Raw genomic sequence first — 16,200 nt, 5'->3', positions numbered from 1 at the left:
AAATAGCATCCTAAATCACATTTCATCCCTTTCTCTCCTAAACTAAGACCCAGTCCAGGTCTGACCAGGCTCTGCTTTTTCCTGGCTCACTGAGTAGCCCATCCCAGATTAATTATCCTTAAACTCTCCTTCCCAGTTTTCAGAAATCTGATTATCAGATTTTATCTTAATTAACATCTGTATTAATTAATAATTGTGGGGGTTTTGGGAAAGGGGGTAAGGAAGGGGAGCCGGAAAGGTATAGATGAAAGTCAGTGAGAACAAATCAGTTGCACCCTCTCCCCTAGAACCTTAGCTCCTTATTTCCCCATTCTGGCAGTATCTTTCACCCAGTCACTTCTCTTTTTCCAGGGGCAGGAAGGGGAAGGAGAGGGAAAGAAGCTGAATGTTCCATGGATCCAACCATTCTGGAGAGCAATCTGGAATTATGCTCAAAAAGTTATCAAACTGTGTATACCCTTTGATCCAGCAGTGTTTCTACTGGGCTTATACCCCAAAGAGATACTAAAGAAGGGAAAGGGACCTGTATGTGCCAAAATGTTTGTGGCAGCCCAGTTTGTAGTGGCTAGAAACTGGAAAATGAATGGATACCCATCAATTGGAAAATGGCTGAATAAATTATGGTATGAGTGTTATGGAATATTATTGTTGTACAAGAAATAACCAGCAGGATGATTCCAGAGAGGCTTGGAGAGACTTACATGAACTGATGCTGAGATGAGTAGAACCAGGACATCACTATATATGGCAACAAGGAGATTATCCGATAATCTATTCTGATGGACTTGGCTCTTTTCAACAATGAGATGATTCAGGCCAGTCCCAATGATCTTGTGATGAAGAGAGCCATCTACACCCAGAGGGAAGACCGTGGGAACTGAGTGTGATTCACAATATGCTTTTTCACTTTTTATTATTGTTTGCTTGCATTTTATTTTCTTTCTCATTTTTTCCCAGTTTGATTTGATTTGTCTTGTGCAGCAAGATAAATGTATAAATATCTATGTATATATTGGGCTTAAAATATTTTTACCATGTTTAACATATACTGGATTATTTGCCATCTAGGGGAGGGGGTGGGGGAGAGAGGAGAGAAACTGGAACACAAGGTTTTACAAGGGTTACTGTTGAAAAATTGCATTCATATGTTTTGAAAATAAAAAGCTTTAATTAAAAAGAAGAAGAAGAAGCAGCTTCTTGTTCCATTGGTAGGTTCTGAAAAGGTGGTTTTCACCAGGACAGTTTGGGTTGGTGGTTTTTGGACTGCTGAGCTCTATCTTCAGAGTCAGACCTAGAAAAGGGCAAATCTGCAGGAAAGGAAGATATCTGGAGATAGAAGCAGCACTGAGAGCAGACTGGATCGCAAGGGAGCCTAAGGTCTTTCTCTCACTTCCTTGTTCCCTATAAGTATCATTGTTAAGTTCATTGAGGACATTACTAGATAACCCTTAAACATACCCTCCCCCCAGTCCAATTCTCCTCTCCCTCAATTATTTGATGAACTTCGGGCAAAAGTAGGGGGAAAATACTAGATCCCATACCAAGGGCAGATGGAGTCTAGATTTCTGTGGACCATCATCGTGTCCCAGGGAAAAAGGTCCAGAAATAAAATCTGCAATCTACAATTTCCTCTCCTCCATCTTCTTTTCCTCTGGAACTCTCTTTCCCGCCCATCCCGACCCAATAATTTCCCCAGCTCTTCCCTCCACCAAGAGGTTAGAAATTCTAAAGTGATCCCTGGGCAGAGTGAAGGGCGGGATCTCCTTTGCCCTGCCCCACCTATCCTCGACCTTGACCACCAGGGACGGGAGGGCACTGCCCTGTGGGCACTTCCCGCCAAAGGTGGAGGTGTGGCTTGGGGCTGCGGGCGTAGATCGATGCATAAAACACCCGGGGCTGCGGGTCTCCGGAGGCAGGGCGGCCTTTCCGCGCCCTCGCTGGCAGGGGCCTGTCCTGGCGCAGCCGATCCTTCCGAGATGGCTCCCCCCAGTGTCCCCTCCCCGCCGGCCTCTTGGGCCAACGCCTCCCGGGGTGAGATGCTGAGCCTGGACGAGGCTGCGCTCCCGGCTGATTACCTGGCCCTGAGAATCTCAGTTGCCCTGGCTTATGGACTAGTGGGAACCGTGGGGCTCCTGGGCAACGTGGCTGCGCTCTGGGTGCTGGGCGGCCGGCGGGCCTCGCGTCCAACCACGGACAGCCTCGTCTTCAGCCTGGCGCTGGCTGACCTGGGGCTGGCACTCACCTTTCCCTTCTGGGCCGCCGAGTACGCGCTGGATTTCCACTGGCCCTTTGGGGGCGTTCTCTGCAAGGCCGTCCTGACGGGCACCGTCCTCAGCGTCTACGCCAGCGTCTTCCTCATCACCGCTCTCAGCCTGGTCCGGTACTGGATGCTGGCGGTGGCCGCCGGCCCCGGAGCCTGCCTCTCGCCCTCCCGGGCCTTCGGGACCGGCCTGGCCGCCTGGGTGGCTGCGGGCGCCGCGGCGGCGCCCACGGCCGTCTTTGGGGCCGAAGCCGAGGTGGGGGGGGTCCAGCTGTGTCTGCTCCGCTTCCCCAGCATTGGCTGGCTGGGGGCTTACCAGGTGCAGAAGGTGCTGCTGGCCTTCGTGGCGCCCCTGAGCGTCGTCGCGGCCAGCTACCTGCTGCTGTGGGCCTTCCTTCGGCGGCAGCGCCTGAGGCGGAGGGACCAGGCCGCGGCGCGCGCTCTCGGCGCCATCGTCGCGTCCTTTTTCCTCTGCTGGCTCCCCAACCACGTGGTCACGCTCTGGGGGGTGCTAGTCAAGTTTGACCTCGTGCCCTGGGACGCCACCTACTCGGTCCTTCACACCTACGTCTTCCCCCTTACTGTCTGCCTGGCCCGGAGCAACAGCTGCCTCAACCCCCTGCTGTACTGCTTCCTGCGCCGGGAGTGCCGGCGGGCCCTGGGCAAGGCCCTGAGCGGGCTGAGGGCGCGGCTGCCCGGGGCGGGGCGAGCCCAGCCCAAGCAAGTAGCCCTCCAGAGGAGGAGCCGGCCCAAGGAGGGGGCGGGCGCCCGTAAGGGCGGTGGGCTCTCCACCACTCTCACCCACCTGGACAAGGGGGGTACAGAACAGGAAGGCCCTCCCCCATAGAAGCTGTCTCTCCCTCCCCAGACCCTGGCACCCATGCCCGGGAAGGAGCTTCTCAAATTCCACCAGGTCACGACACCTTGGGACGTTTATCTTTGCTCCTTAACTCCCTTTGGGGTGGAGTATTTGAGTTCAGAGATCCAAGAAAACCTAGTCTCCATTTGTGGTCGGGGTGGGGGTGTGGAGGGAAGAGGGATTTGTGAATAACGTTTTTGGTTTCCTACCACCTGTTTCCACCTTACCCAACGGCACCACTGCCATTTCTGGGGAAGTGTTCGTGGCTACTTAGCCCTTCCTGCTCTCCCTATAGTGGTACTCTCTTCCCTTTGTAGCCAAAGCTCAAAGGGGGGGCGGGGTCCTAGGGCCAGCTCCAGCTGAAGTCTGTGGCTCCCAACTAGTCCCCTGACTTTCAACTCAGGTTTTCCAGCACTTACAGCTAAAATCCATCTCCTTTGTCCCTGAACATTAAACAAACAATGCCGGGGCATAATTTACAGCTGTTGGCTATAAAGATTAAATCCAATCCCCTCATTTTTACAGAAGGGGAAATGGAAGGCTAGATATATCTATTTTTGGTCGGAATTGGTTAGCAGAGTAGCCAATAGGTTGGGGGGAATAATTTTCCACTCCATACTCTCACTTCCTTTGTATTCTCCCAAAGGGAGGTCAAAGGAGCCCTGAGATGGTGTTTAATTGCCAGAAGACCCTCACAAAAAGAATGACACGAATGCTCACCTACTAAAACAATTGGTGGATTCTTAGAGGGAGGGAGGCAAAGAGAGGGAGGAGAGCAAGAAACTGCCAAAGCAGCTAGAAAAACATGTCTGTCAAGAAGATATGAATTGTCTACTGATCACAACATGGGAGGTTAGAACCATGGAAGCCTTTAAATTGCAAGGATCTTGGAATAGAAGATGGCAATATCCAGTTAGATATAAAGGAGATCCCCTTGTTTTTTCTGTAGGTATGAGACAGGGGTCCTATTGAATACCATTGAATGGCATAGTAGGGGGGACAACCTCCAAGTAGTCCCAAGCTGCATTTCTAATTTTTGGCAAAAAGTACAATGTTAAACAGTATCCTAATTTGCCACTTTTTAAGTACTAACTATAATTGGTGTTTTTGCTTGCTGTTTAATTTCCTTTTTCCTGCTGAGTTCAAAACTCTTAAGTTCATTCTTAAATCAACTTAAAATGGAAAATTCTGTGGACTCTTAGGTATTGTTTTTTCTCTAGGCCAGGAGTTCCTCTGAAGGTTACACCTAAGCACCAAGTACCAAGTAGTTCATGTTTCTCTGCTAATTTATGGTTAATGTCACTGATTAAGACAAGGAGGCAACCATGTGAGTGGGCCTGGGGCTGGACCAGCTTGTATATATTTACAGGAAAAGAACAGGGGGGAATGCAGAAGACAAGTAGTCCTAGATTGAGGCCTCTACCTGCGAAGCAGCTGCACTCCTGGCTTCCCCAAAGGGCAGAATAAGAAGTGGTGGGGCAATTCTGCAACAGAAGGGGTTGGATCAAAGGCTTTCTAAAGATGAGGTGGTTGAGAAGGGGCAGTGATAACTGCCCAGCACCTTCCTCTAGAGACTATTGGTGTGATTTGTGCAAGCCATTGACCTGCTCTTGGTCCATTTCCTTATATGTAAAATGGTTAGGACCAAGTGTTGAAGGTCCCAGAAAAAGACCTTTCTAAGGGGACTGGAGAGAAGGTTATCAGAATGTGGTTTGGGGGAATTAAACTTCAAAAGACTTCAGGAAGAAGCCATAGGGTATAGAGTCAAAGAAATAAAGGATCCCAGGTTTCCAGACCCCAAAGGTTTGATGTGTTTTTCTGTCCTTCAGGGCCTCTCCCTGTATTGGGGTACACTCATTTGTTTTGTGCCTGTTTCTGCTCCTCCATTCAGTCTCACTCTTAGATTCTGGGTCCTTCAAAGGCATCAGGACGACTGGGAGGGACTCTCTCCTCCCCCCTCCCTAGCACTCGAAACTCATCAGAAACAGGAAGGATACAAGGCCAAAAAGGGAAGTGAAAAGGATCAGCTGCTCCAAAGGGCAGAGCTCGGACCAAGAGTAGGCACACTCTGCTTGTGTGGAGGCAGAGAGTCATCTTCCGGAGGTCACCTAAAGGCTTATGGGATGGTGGAGAGCTGGACTAAGGGCATGGATTTTGTACTCCTGCTATGGGATCTTCCCCAACAGAATCTAAGTTTTTTTTTTTTTCCTTTTGTATCCCCAATGCTGTGGTACAAAGAAGAGCTAAAGAAATACTTGTTAATGAATTAAACTGAACTCCATATGAGAGGACATGATGGCCTGATTATAGATGAAACCCCTCAAGACGAGGTGCAGCTTAGCAGCACAAACTCACTGAGAACCACAACCCATAAGGCAGAAGCTGCCCCCAAAGAGAGATTGTCTAGATATCTGGTCTAGATATCGCTTTAATGCTCATTTTCCTACATCCAACAAAAATCAAGTCCATGGGATTCCATATCTTTAATTCTGTGTGCTTGGTCTTTTTACAATCAAATCATCAGAAAAGTGCTGGGGCCTGGTGGGGAGGGTATTTGACACTTGCTAATACCCCCCAAACCAAAATTCAAGATTGGTTTTCAAACCAGACTCTGAGGCCCCCAGATATTTCCTACACCTCTTTGATGCATTCCCAATTGGCTGAGTGGAGATAGGCTAGGGAGAAGAGCCAGGAAAGGCTCCCCACCAGTCGTATTATGGTGAGCAAATACTGATGCCCAACCGCACTCCCCAAGTTTCTTCTGAGACATGGGGTAGTTGGAGTCCGCATCTCTAATTGCCTACAATCTTCTTTTAAAAATATAAAACGCGTGCAGTCAGCTTTGGTACAAAAAACAAAATGAAACAAAAAGAACACCAAAACATTGTGGTCCCAATGGATCTCCCACCATCACCACTGGTCCCACCCCAATCTCCACTCCAGATACCCTGGACTCCCAAGAGCTACAATGGAGGTTGGAATGAGCAGCATTAGGAGGTCTGTAGTGGGAGGGACGCTGCCCTATCCATATCCCTTTTTAAAGGGCTCTGGTAAGTTTGGCCCCCACTTAAGTATGAGGGTAAGGGTTGCTGGGCTACAGGCCAGTAACTGAAGGGTTAACCCCTGGTTGGTCTTCCCTCCCCCCTCCCCCAGTAGTGTTAAAGGGCCAGGTTTTCTGTCCCTTTATGGCTTGGTTCCCTTGTCCCTGGTCCTTTAAGTCCCTCCCTCCCACCCACCTAATAAACAATAAATAAATAAATCTTTCCACATGAGGAGGTGGGGGTGGGGTCTGAAAAATTGGCATCTATGGTGCTGCTTGTGGATGCTACCAGAAGGCAAATCCCACAGCTTTGTGACCCCCTCAAGCAACCCTGCTCTCCCTAAGTTAGGAGATCCAGGGGTGGGGGTAAGTGGGGGACACACAAGAGTCAGCAGTTCTATTAAGTGTCCCCCTCACCTATGTAACTTGGACATCCAAAGGCTACTCCCCCAGCTCTTCCATCCCCCAATGATAGCCCTGGAAGGGATCAGGAAGGGGGGGGAAGAACCCCTTTAACTTTCTGAGGCAATAGGTTCTCCATCTCGACTCTCACTCTCCTCTGGAATGTCCTGCATTCGGGGGAAATCTACAAAAAGAGAGTGTGACCAGTGAGCAGGGGTCCAGAAAAGAAATACCCACCATCTTCAACTCTGCTGCCTCTTGGGAGGCCTGGGGTCAACCAACCACAAATAAAAGGGGAAACTTGCCTCTCAGAGCACCTCTATCCAAAGAGCACCTGACTGCCTAACCCCCCCACCCCCCTACCCCCAGGGATCTGGTGACTTCAGAAGAATTGTAAGCAACACCATTCCAAGGGCCATGAGCAAGCTGGGGCGGTCAGAGGGCCCATAATGAGTTTGAGACACATGAAGGTTCACCCCTGCTCCCCGGCCCCATCCGCTGAGCTCCCAGTCTCACCTCGGGGGCTATGTGGTGGAGTCAAGCGACTACAGCCCTCCTCCTCGCTCCCGGTGTCGGGATCGCTGCTATCTTGAAGCCGCTCCTCAGGACTGCCTAGCTCGGGCCCCTCTCTGTCCTCAAAGGTACGGTGAATGGAGCGAGTGGATAAGGGCAGATCTAGGCGGTCGTGGCCTCGGCATATCTGGGGCATAGCCTGGGGGAGGGGGAGAGCATGGGCAGGGGAGCCAGGGTGACTGCCCGCCCAGTCCCACACGGGGGGGCTCAGGCAACACAGTGGGAAGCAGGCCCAAGCCCTACCGTGCTCTTCCACTTCTCACCTCTGCCCCCCAGTCAAACCCTTTTTCAGGAAATACCCAAGGGCTCCATTCAGACCCACCACTCCATTTCTCCGTCTCCCAGGATGGAAGGCATGTCCAGTCTAGCCCCTAGCCGAGCAGGTGCCCCTGCACCCCCCAGTCACATTTGCCCCCCATGCCTGTGCATCGGCGGCCTCTCACCACAGCCCGATGGGGGGGCTCCGCTCACCTGGGAAGGGGGGGTGAAGCTCAAGTAGAGGGCGTCCCCCGCAGGGAGGCTGCGGCGCCGGGGGTCCAGAGGGCGGCGGGCCCAGGGAGCCTCGGCTGGGAGAGGCTCGGTCTGGCCCAGGGCCGCCAGCTGCCTCCTGGCCTCTTCCGCCTCCCGCTCCAGCCGGGCCCGGGCCTGCTCGCTCTCGCGAAGCCGAGCCTCCAGGCCGCCTGCCTCGGCGGCCCGCTCCTCCCCCTGACGCCGGCAGCGGCGGAGCTCCTCTTGCAGCAGGGCGTGCTGCCGCTGCAGCAGGGCCAGCTCTGTGGCCTGCTTCTCGGGGGCCACGGGGGCGCCCCCGGGCCTGCTCGCCTCCCCATCTCGAGAGTTGGCCCGGGACAACACCAGCTTCTCCCGTCGTTCAGGGCCCTCCGACAACCTGGCTTCCATCAAGGTGTCCTGCTGAGCCACCGCTGCCTGGGTGGGGTGAGTGATGAGGGCGTTTGGGTTACAACTCTCCGACCAAGGAGCCAGCCGGTCACAACTTCCCGGGACACCCAGACTGCGAGTGCGGACAGAGGGTCTGCCCGCCTCCCGCCTCCATGAACCCGCTCTCCGTTCTGAGGTTACTTCCTCAGAACGGAGAGGTTACTTCCCTTCCCACCACGCCAGGCCCCAGTCAGCCCTCACTCACCTGAAGGCCATGGAGAAGTCCATACAGGTTGACTAGTCGCTGCAGGGCCTCCTAGGGACAGAAAAGGGAGGGGAGAGGGAGGGGAATAAGACACATGCATTCAGATCCAGAGTCAAATAAGGGGCTGAGGGGAACATATCAGAGAGCTGGTATCTCTTGACATCACCCGAAATTAGGCTCTAATTGTTTTAATGGTCATGGCCCTTGATTCCCACAATCCTTCTGTCATCAATCCTACTTTGCTCTCTCAACTTACCTCCTGAGGAGATCTCAACTGGTTCCCATTTCGATCCTGCAGCGAAAGGGAAGAACGGGGAGTTAAGAGACTATTCAGGTGTCGGCTCCTTAGCCCCCCATGACACTGCCCCCGGCCTCCAGAGACCCCAGATGAACAGGGACCAGTCCTCTATTCCCCAGCCTGGCCATATCCCAGAGAACTCACCCTCTGACTGGAGTCCGAGTCAGCTCTGCTGAACTCAATGGACCCATTGAACGTTCTTGTTTCACCATCTATCAAGGGAGAAGAGAAAAGAGATGGGCCCAGTGGAGAGAGTGCTGGAAGAGCTGAGTCTAGAGCCCACACCTGATGTGAATTAGCTGGGTGAGCCTGGCTCTGCTGTAAGATGTATATTAACCCTTCTAACATCGACCTCACAGACTTCCTGAGGAACCGCAGTGGGGCCGTGTAAATGCCTGCCGCCTGTTAATCACCGCCCCCCCCAACTTTGGTCCCTTCCCATTTTCTCCCTTTAACTGCTCGCATTTGGTCACAGCCTCCCCCCAGTCCTGCCCACTTCCCTCCGAGTCCCCCAGTGCCCTTGGCCCTGGCACTCACTGGTAGTCACCCCAGGGCTGGTGTTGCCACCACCGTCGGGCTCCAGGGACAAAGTCGATTCCCGTGGGGGCAGAGGCAGATCTAGTCCAGGCCCAACCAGCAGGTCCTTCAGATTCTCCACTGGGGGAGGAAAGAAGAGAGAAGGTCAGGAAAAGCAGAGCCGGAGACTGAACACAAGGGGAACGAACCCTAGCGCCTAAGCATTGACCAGCCAGGGGAATGTCAGGCAAATGAAGAGGCACAGGAGAGCGAGCGCGGCAGCCACTGGGTTCACTGTGCGTGTTCAGCTGTCTGGATGTCCCACTGTATTTCAGAGGAAGAACGTCCAGCTGCCCCGAGAGCTCTCCTACCTTCCCGGATAGCGTCCTGCAACAACCTCTCCCCACGAGGGGATTCCAGGGATTCAGAGCGGAAGAGGCCACGAGGCAAGGTGGGCAGCGGCCCGCCACCCCCTCCATCTTCTTCTGCCTGGAACTGGGTCATCTCAGCAAAGAGTCCCACCTTCTCTTGCAGCAGCTCCACCAGGGCCCTGTCCTTCTGCTGCAGCTCCGCTGAAGACACAGGGCAAGCAGGGAGGGAGAGACAAAGGGCAAAGAGGGTGAGAGGAACCAAGCCAGAAGGCTCCAGGATGAGCGGGAGTCAGGGGCCAAGTGGGGGCAGAGGGAAAGAAGCTAGAGAGACAAAGTGAGTATCCGTCAGTTGGGAAATGGGTGAACAAATTATGGCATCTGAATTAATGGAATATGACAGCACCACAAGAAAAGATGATGAAGTCTGAGAATTTGGGAAGACTTGTATAACTGATGGGGAATGAAGTCCGCGGAACTAGGAAAGCAAGTTGGAAAGCCAAGAGTACTGGTCAGTGCAAGGACCATGACTGACGAAACACGCTTCCCACCTCCTGCCCAAGAGCTAATGGATTAGATGTGAAGGAGGCGTGTTTTCAGAGAGGGTCAATGTCTGGATTTGTTTTGTTTTGCTCCACTTGTCCTAAGGGAGGACTGCTATTTGTGGAGGAGGGCTTTGAGAGGGAGCACTTGAGAGGTGATAATTGAGATGGAAAAAAATGAAAGAAGAAAATTCTAGAGTGGGACAACCAAGGGCATGGAGTGAGAAGAGTATAATGCTTACTTTTGATCCTGCGAAGATAGGCCTCATCTTCTGTTTCAATCAGAGGGAAGTCCTCTCTGGATGGGCACCTATGATGGAGAGATGGGGTTAATCAGAGATGAAGGTGAGAAAGGATCTAGGGGCCCAAAGTGAAGGGTCATCTATGACCTTTCACATCTGCTATTTCCTCTCCCTTGGACACCACCTTATCCTTAACTTTGATTCTACCATATTTCCCTCTTCAAGGGGTCTTTCCAGACTGTCCAACTTTCTAGTTTTGGTTACACTCAGCCAATTTTGTTTTAAGAAATGAGGTAGAACTATCCCAGGCTCTAAACAGTCCCTCCTCAAAACTGTTCAAATACAACAAACATTGCCGGCTGACATGCATGGAGAGGCAGACTTGGACCTTCTCTTCAATACTCACACACGCACACTCTGCTGGATGACACGGATCCAAGTGTTCCGGTCCTCTCTGGAGGCTGTGTGGACCTCATACATTTCAGGGGGAGCAGCACTGATCAGAAACATCCCCTTTTCCTGGTTGGCAATGTCTCGAACAATGAGGTTCTGTAGTGAGATTATTGCTGGCTTGTCCTGACAAAGAAAGACAAGATTAAAGGAGTGAGCAAGAGTCCTGGCATCTAAGACTTCCTAGAAAGTCTGTCTCTTCAAACTGCTTAAAAATCTGTCAGAAGTTGAGTGGGGGGCTGGGGTGGGAGGTGTTGAGAAACTGGCATTTTGACAATTCAAAGGGAAAAATGGACTCTGAAGACTAGGATGTCCCTAGAGTTGAGATGTCTCTCTGACAGAGACAGGAGAGGAGAGGGATGGTCTTACCAAGGCAGGAAAGATGTATTTCTGGTCCTTCTCCTGAAGAAACACTAGAACATCTGTCATCAACAGCATCAGCACATCTGGCAGGAGAGTTGACAAGTCAGCAATGGATGAACTAGAAACCTGATTTCCTTTTTCTTACACCTTGGACTAGTCTTGCCTCACTAGGTGATGGCTCCTAACTCCTCTCCATCCCCAATCTTTGCCTTTACTCTTAAATTCCTCAAGTATTCTTACTTCATTTATTTCAGGATTGGGAATGGGATTGGGGGGGAGGGGGACAAGGGAGAAGGTAACTTGTGGAATTTCAGATTCATTTTGGGCTGGAAGGACACTTGGAAGGATCATTAAATTCATTCTGTCACTCTGGAGAGGATGCCTGATGCCCCAGCCAGTCTATCTCCTATATCCAGAGTCTCTGTTCCTTTTTAGACTGCAGTTCCCATACTTTCCAACTCACTCTGGTCCTTTTTGAGACCTAACCTAAATCCCTCCTACTGCAGCATATGCCTACACCCTCTTGTTTTACAGTCAGTGGAGAACAGCAGGTCCCTCTCTACTGCAGAACTAACCTTTACAGACTCTAAGATGCTTAACAAATCTTACTGCCACCACCCCCAATTTCAGATTGATCTTCAGGTTAAACAATTCCATCTTCAGTCCTACAGTTCCCTTTTGCAGTCTTTCCAGCTCTCTCCTTTGACCTTTTCTTTCAAAAGGAAGACTTTTGGGGGCTTTCAGGAGACAAAGGTCAATCCTATAAAATTGGGAAGTCAGCTCAAATGGGAGAAATCTTCCTCCTGCCCTTAGGGACCTTTGGGCATGGCAGGGAGAAAGGGAGGTGTTTTGTTGAATACTTCAGAAAATAAAGCTCTCCATCCTTGCTATTTTTAACCTCCATGGTTTATATTCTTAGTTGCTGCGTGGGAGGGATGGGAGAGGGGAGTGGAAGGAAGGAGGAGGTTGGTGAAGACTGACAAGATCCAAGGCAGAAGCTTGGAAGTTTTATAAAGGGGCACAAAGGTCCAGTTTAGCTCTGGTGAAGCCAATTTGAACCAATGAGAATCTGTTCCCATTGCAAACCAATGCTGAGGAAGAAGAATGGGGAAACCTGCCCTCATTCCCCCACTGGAGGCACTCTGCTTTGTCCATTCCTGCTTTCCTCTGCCCTCCTCCAGAAGATCAACCCCCAAAAGCCCTCTCAGCACTGAGATTTTAAGGGAGACTTTTTTTCTATCCATCTGTGCTTCTCTCTCTCTCTGCAACTGGGACCTCCCTAAGGTTTCAGTTCTGCCTCAGAAGCATGTGTATTCCAGTGGGGTCTCTAATAAACTATGATGCTCTCAGAGGGCACTTTATTTTTCAGTTAACAATAGGAACAAGGACCTTAAACTTATTTAACTGACAAAGACTATCACTCTTCCTCTAAGGTTATTTCTCGAGTAGGACATGAACTGCCCTTCCTGCTATATCAGGTCATAAGCCACAAGGTCAGGGAAAACTGACCTTTGAAACGTCCTGTGGCTGTCTTCCAAAGCAGGCAACCATCGTGGAGCAGTTTTCGACGTAGAAGCTCTTCTCGGCCAAAGGGACCCTTGCCAGGCACTGGGGCCTGGGCACGGGGGTCTGTACGCCCATAGATCTCCTGCAGGCGAGCTCCCTTCTCCAGCTCATGTACCTCCTGGTCTACTGCTGACAGCAGCTCTTTCACCAGACCTAAGGCTGTTGTCAGGTCCCGATGCTCCTCTTCGTTGCCTGGGAACAGCAAGAGAAGTCAGGGGTAAGGAGAAAGTCTCCTTCCAAGCCACCCTCGCTGTATTTACCTGGCCCCGGCCCAACCTTCCTCACCACGGGAATGCAGCAGGATCCGGTCGATGAGTACGGGGTACTTGGTGATGCGCTGGGTTACTAGCAAGATGCACTCCTGCACCCCATGTCGCCGGAGCACTGTGGAGCGGGTCACCTTCTGCAGAATCGGAAGAAACAAAGGTCAAATGGGGCAGAACAGACAGGACAGGATCAAAGACTGAGAGGTCCAAGATGGTCAATCCCCAAGACCTTAGTTGGCCCCTGATGACATAGAAGCTAAGGATGCACAAAGTCCTGAGAGTTAAGGATCAAATGGAGTTCTAGGTAGAGGTCATGGCAGTCTTACTCACTCTGATGAACTGCTGGAAGCGCTTATCCCGAGCATACAGCTCCTTGTAGAGTTTCAGTGCCTTGGTGTGACGGCTGCAGAACTCGGAATAGGCCTTCCGCATCTGCTCGGCACTGGAGCCTGAGAACTAGGCAGAGAGACGGCGTCACAAACCCGAGACCCCTAACATGTGGGCTTTACTTCTAATGGAGTCCTTGCTTTCCCTCTTTCCTGCAATCCCCAGGGATGCAAAAAACAAACAAAAACAAAAACACAAACACCCACCTCTCCCTGTCTCCACAGCCTGTCCCTACCCCCTTCAGCAGGCCCCTCCCTCTCTTCTCCTCACCTGGCCAATAAGCAGATCCCCGAGCCGGTGGATGACAAAGTTGCGGGTACTGCCCGGGCAAAGGGCCTGGCGTCGGCGCTCCAGCAGCTGGCTGAGGAAGCGGGTGTGGATATCGCTGAGCTCGTCCACACAAGGGAAAAGGCCCTGCACCAGGGCTGGATCCAGCTGCAGCTCCTCCAACAGCCCCGTTCGGAAGAGGCGGGTCATGATCTTCAGCGTCCTCACGTGGTGCAGCTCTGTCTGGATCAGCTCTGGGTGAGGCAGGCCAAAGTGTCAGTCAAGGAGCAAGGGGGCAGGCCCACTGACCATATCCTTGTCTGTTATAGACCATAATAGTGATGACGATAATATTTACAAAAATGCTTTTAAAAAGCAAAGTGTTTCATATCCATTTCTCACCTAAGTGTCACAAATGAGAACTGATTCTCTATCCTTAAGGTAGGAATTATTATCATTTTATGGATGAGGAAACAGACTTAGGGTAAGGGAACTGCCCAGGGTCTAAGAGAGGATTCCCCTCTCAGTCTTCCAGTCCAGCTCTCTATCCACCATGTCATGAAGCTTGTAGCTGATTGGTTTACAGTTTCAGAGACCTTAAACCAGAAGAGACCTCAACCTCCTCATTTTATACATAAAGAGACTAAGGCCTTGCCCAAGTCTCCCTACATCACAGTCCTTCTTCAGAAGATCGGAATCCTTCATAGTACTGAGCAGAATCCTAAGCCGAGGGAGGGTCCCACCAAAAAGCTGGTGGTTCCCTGAGCTGAATTAAAAAGACAGATAGAAGAGTCAAGGAGAGAGCCCTGCGTAGAAACCAAGTGCACATTGGGGAAGTGGCTCAGAGGCTAATGAGTCTGTGTAGAAAGGGGTCTTTGGAATCAGGAGAGGAGGACTCAACAGAATGTGAGGAAGGGAGGACGTGTAGCGTGGTTCTTGGTCTTGATGGCATAAGGAACCCGCGCTTCCTCAGCCCCGGGGACCCTGCTTACCATAGATGACATCCTGACGCTTCATCACCTCTTTTTTGTGCTGCTGTAGGAAGCTACTGTCTACTGCCAGACTCCAGGAATCCGCTGCAAAGTCCTTCTCATCTGTCTCAAAGTCACTCATCAGTTCATTGTAAATCACCTCGGCACCTGGAGGAGGGTGTGAGGGAGCCTCAGAGCAGAGCCCTCTCCCCCAGAGCCTGGATCCCGGTCTCCTGAGGCCCCAGGCCCTCCCAGGCAGGACCTCCTCTTGCCCAGCTTTCCCACTGCCTCTCTTTACCCTCATCAATGAGAGACTCCACAGACAGTGTGCGGTTTCGCATGTTGAGAGAGTCTGTAGACTGAGATAGGATTCTTCGAAGGCCCAAGGGGGACTCATCATTGAAGTGCCTAAAGGAAAAGAGCATATGGATTTCATTTTTTAAAAATAACTTTTTATTGACAGAACCCATGCCTGGGTAATTTTTTACAACATTATCCCTTGCACTCACTTCTGTTCCGATTTTTCCCCTCCCTCCCCCTTCCCCCTCCCCCAGATGGCAAGCAGTTCTTTACATGTTGAATAGGTTACAGTGAGATATGGATTTCAACTGAAGGACACTGAGGGGAAAACACTGGAGCCCTACTCTGCTCTTCTCTAATTCCTTAGTCAGGCACAGGAGAGATCTCCACCATCTTCCTAACAAAATAAGAAGCCAGGAATGCTTCTGGCATCAGTCTTTTTTTTTTTTTTTTTTGGTGTGTGTGTGGGGAGATTAATTATCTAATAAAATCTTACAACATTTAATAATATCAGTTTATATAACTAAGTATATTTTCCCACTTTTAGGACTGAAAAGGGACAAATGGTTAGTGCTTGTTTTGTTTATATATTTATCTAAAGTATCATGATTAAGTCAATTAATGTTACACCTGACCATGTCTTTACTAAGACACTTAAGGCTGGCAGATGATACTTTATTTTGTGTAGATTAGTGGAAGTTTTGAGAATTCTGCTTAATTCTACCTCCCTCTGAATATGACCCTGAATGTAGACAAGGAAGGGACCCGAGAAGCCATCTTACTCAGACCTTCATTTTCAAAGTAAGAAACTAAGGTCTGGCATCAGTCTTACCACCTGTCTAGACAAATACTCCTTTTCCCAACAGCTCACCCAGCAATGTTGGTGGTGGAGACGCTCTTAGACAGGGAGAGGGAGGACCGGCCGCGGCGAGAGCCAAGAAGGGACTGACGGAAGCTGTCCGAGGGGTAGATGGCCGAGCTGGGGCGCTCCCGGATGGTGGCTGTGGGAATAGGGAAGTAGGGAAAACCCAGCTTGGATAGTGAGGAAAACAGGGGAGGCCCAGGGGTCTCCTCTGTGCCTGAGGCAGAGCTCCTTCTCCGTCCTTACTCAGACTTAGCTATCCCCACCCCACCACATATATCCCCAACAAAAGGCAGGGTGTAGGTCACCTTCTTTCTTAACACTTGCTAGGACAGAGGGCAGCCAGGTGGCGCAGTGGGTAGAGCACTAGGCCTGAAGTCAGGAAGACCTGAGTTCAAATCTGGCCTCAGACACTGAACACTTCCAGGCTGTGGGACCATGGGCAAGTCACTTAAACCCACTGCCTCAAAAACAAAACAAACTAAAAATAAAAAGCACTCTTTGGGAGCACAGGGTCCCAGCCCTCA

The 16,200-nt window shown here is 51.1% G+C and overlaps 2 protein-coding genes across 10 annotated transcripts in view; one reads left to right on the top strand and one right to left on the bottom strand.

The window, feature by feature from the left end:
• Positions 1-207: 207 nt before the first annotated feature.
• RXFP4 (relaxin family peptide/INSL5 receptor 4) lies at positions 208-5,884 on the top strand. Its single transcript, XM_051993836.1, has one exon. The coding sequence runs from the start codon at positions 1,551-1,553 to the stop codon at positions 3,105-3,107; it is 1,557 nt and encodes a 518-aa protein (XP_051849796.1). The 5' UTR covers positions 208-1,550; the 3' UTR covers positions 3,108-5,884.
• The window catches only part of ARHGEF2 (Rho/Rac guanine nucleotide exchange factor 2), a 41,420-nt gene continuing 30,807 nt past the window's right edge, over positions 5,588-16,200 (bottom strand). For all 9 annotated transcript variants that reach the window (XM_051993823.1, XM_051993824.1, XM_051993826.1 and 6 more), the window contains 18 exons: positions 15,683-15,812; positions 14,810-14,919; positions 14,533-14,679; positions 13,544-13,794; positions 13,217-13,342; positions 12,906-13,023; positions 12,564-12,812; positions 11,061-11,137; positions 10,648-10,817; positions 10,242-10,309; positions 9,461-9,661; positions 9,111-9,230; positions 8,718-8,785; positions 8,532-8,567; positions 8,276-8,326; positions 7,606-8,058; positions 7,078-7,273; positions 5,588-6,745 (listed from right to left, as the gene is read on the bottom strand). In XM_051993823.1, the coding sequence (XP_051849783.1) occupies positions 6,672-6,745; positions 7,078-7,273; positions 7,606-8,058; positions 8,276-8,326; positions 8,532-8,567; positions 8,718-8,785; positions 9,111-9,230; positions 9,461-9,661; positions 10,242-10,309; positions 10,648-10,817; positions 11,061-11,137; positions 12,564-12,812; positions 12,906-13,023; positions 13,217-13,342; positions 13,544-13,794; positions 14,533-14,679; positions 14,810-14,919; positions 15,683-15,812 (2,645 nt within the window). In that variant the 3' untranslated portion in view covers positions 5,588-6,671. The remainder of the gene's footprint in view (positions 6,746-7,077; positions 7,274-7,605; positions 8,059-8,275; positions 8,327-8,531; positions 8,568-8,717; positions 8,786-9,110; positions 9,231-9,460; positions 9,662-10,241; positions 10,310-10,647; positions 10,818-11,060; positions 11,138-12,563; positions 12,813-12,905; positions 13,024-13,216; positions 13,343-13,543; positions 13,795-14,532; positions 14,680-14,809; positions 14,920-15,682; positions 15,813-16,200) is intronic.

This window comes from Antechinus flavipes, chromosome 4 (assembly GCF_016432865.1).
Source record: "Antechinus flavipes isolate AdamAnt ecotype Samford, QLD, Australia chromosome 4, AdamAnt_v2, whole genome shotgun sequence".
Lineage (NCBI taxonomy): Eukaryota > Metazoa > Chordata > Mammalia > Dasyuromorphia > Dasyuridae > Antechinus > Antechinus flavipes.
Note: the sequence above shows the minus strand (reverse complement) of the source record. Positions and strands in the feature narration are given on the sequence as shown.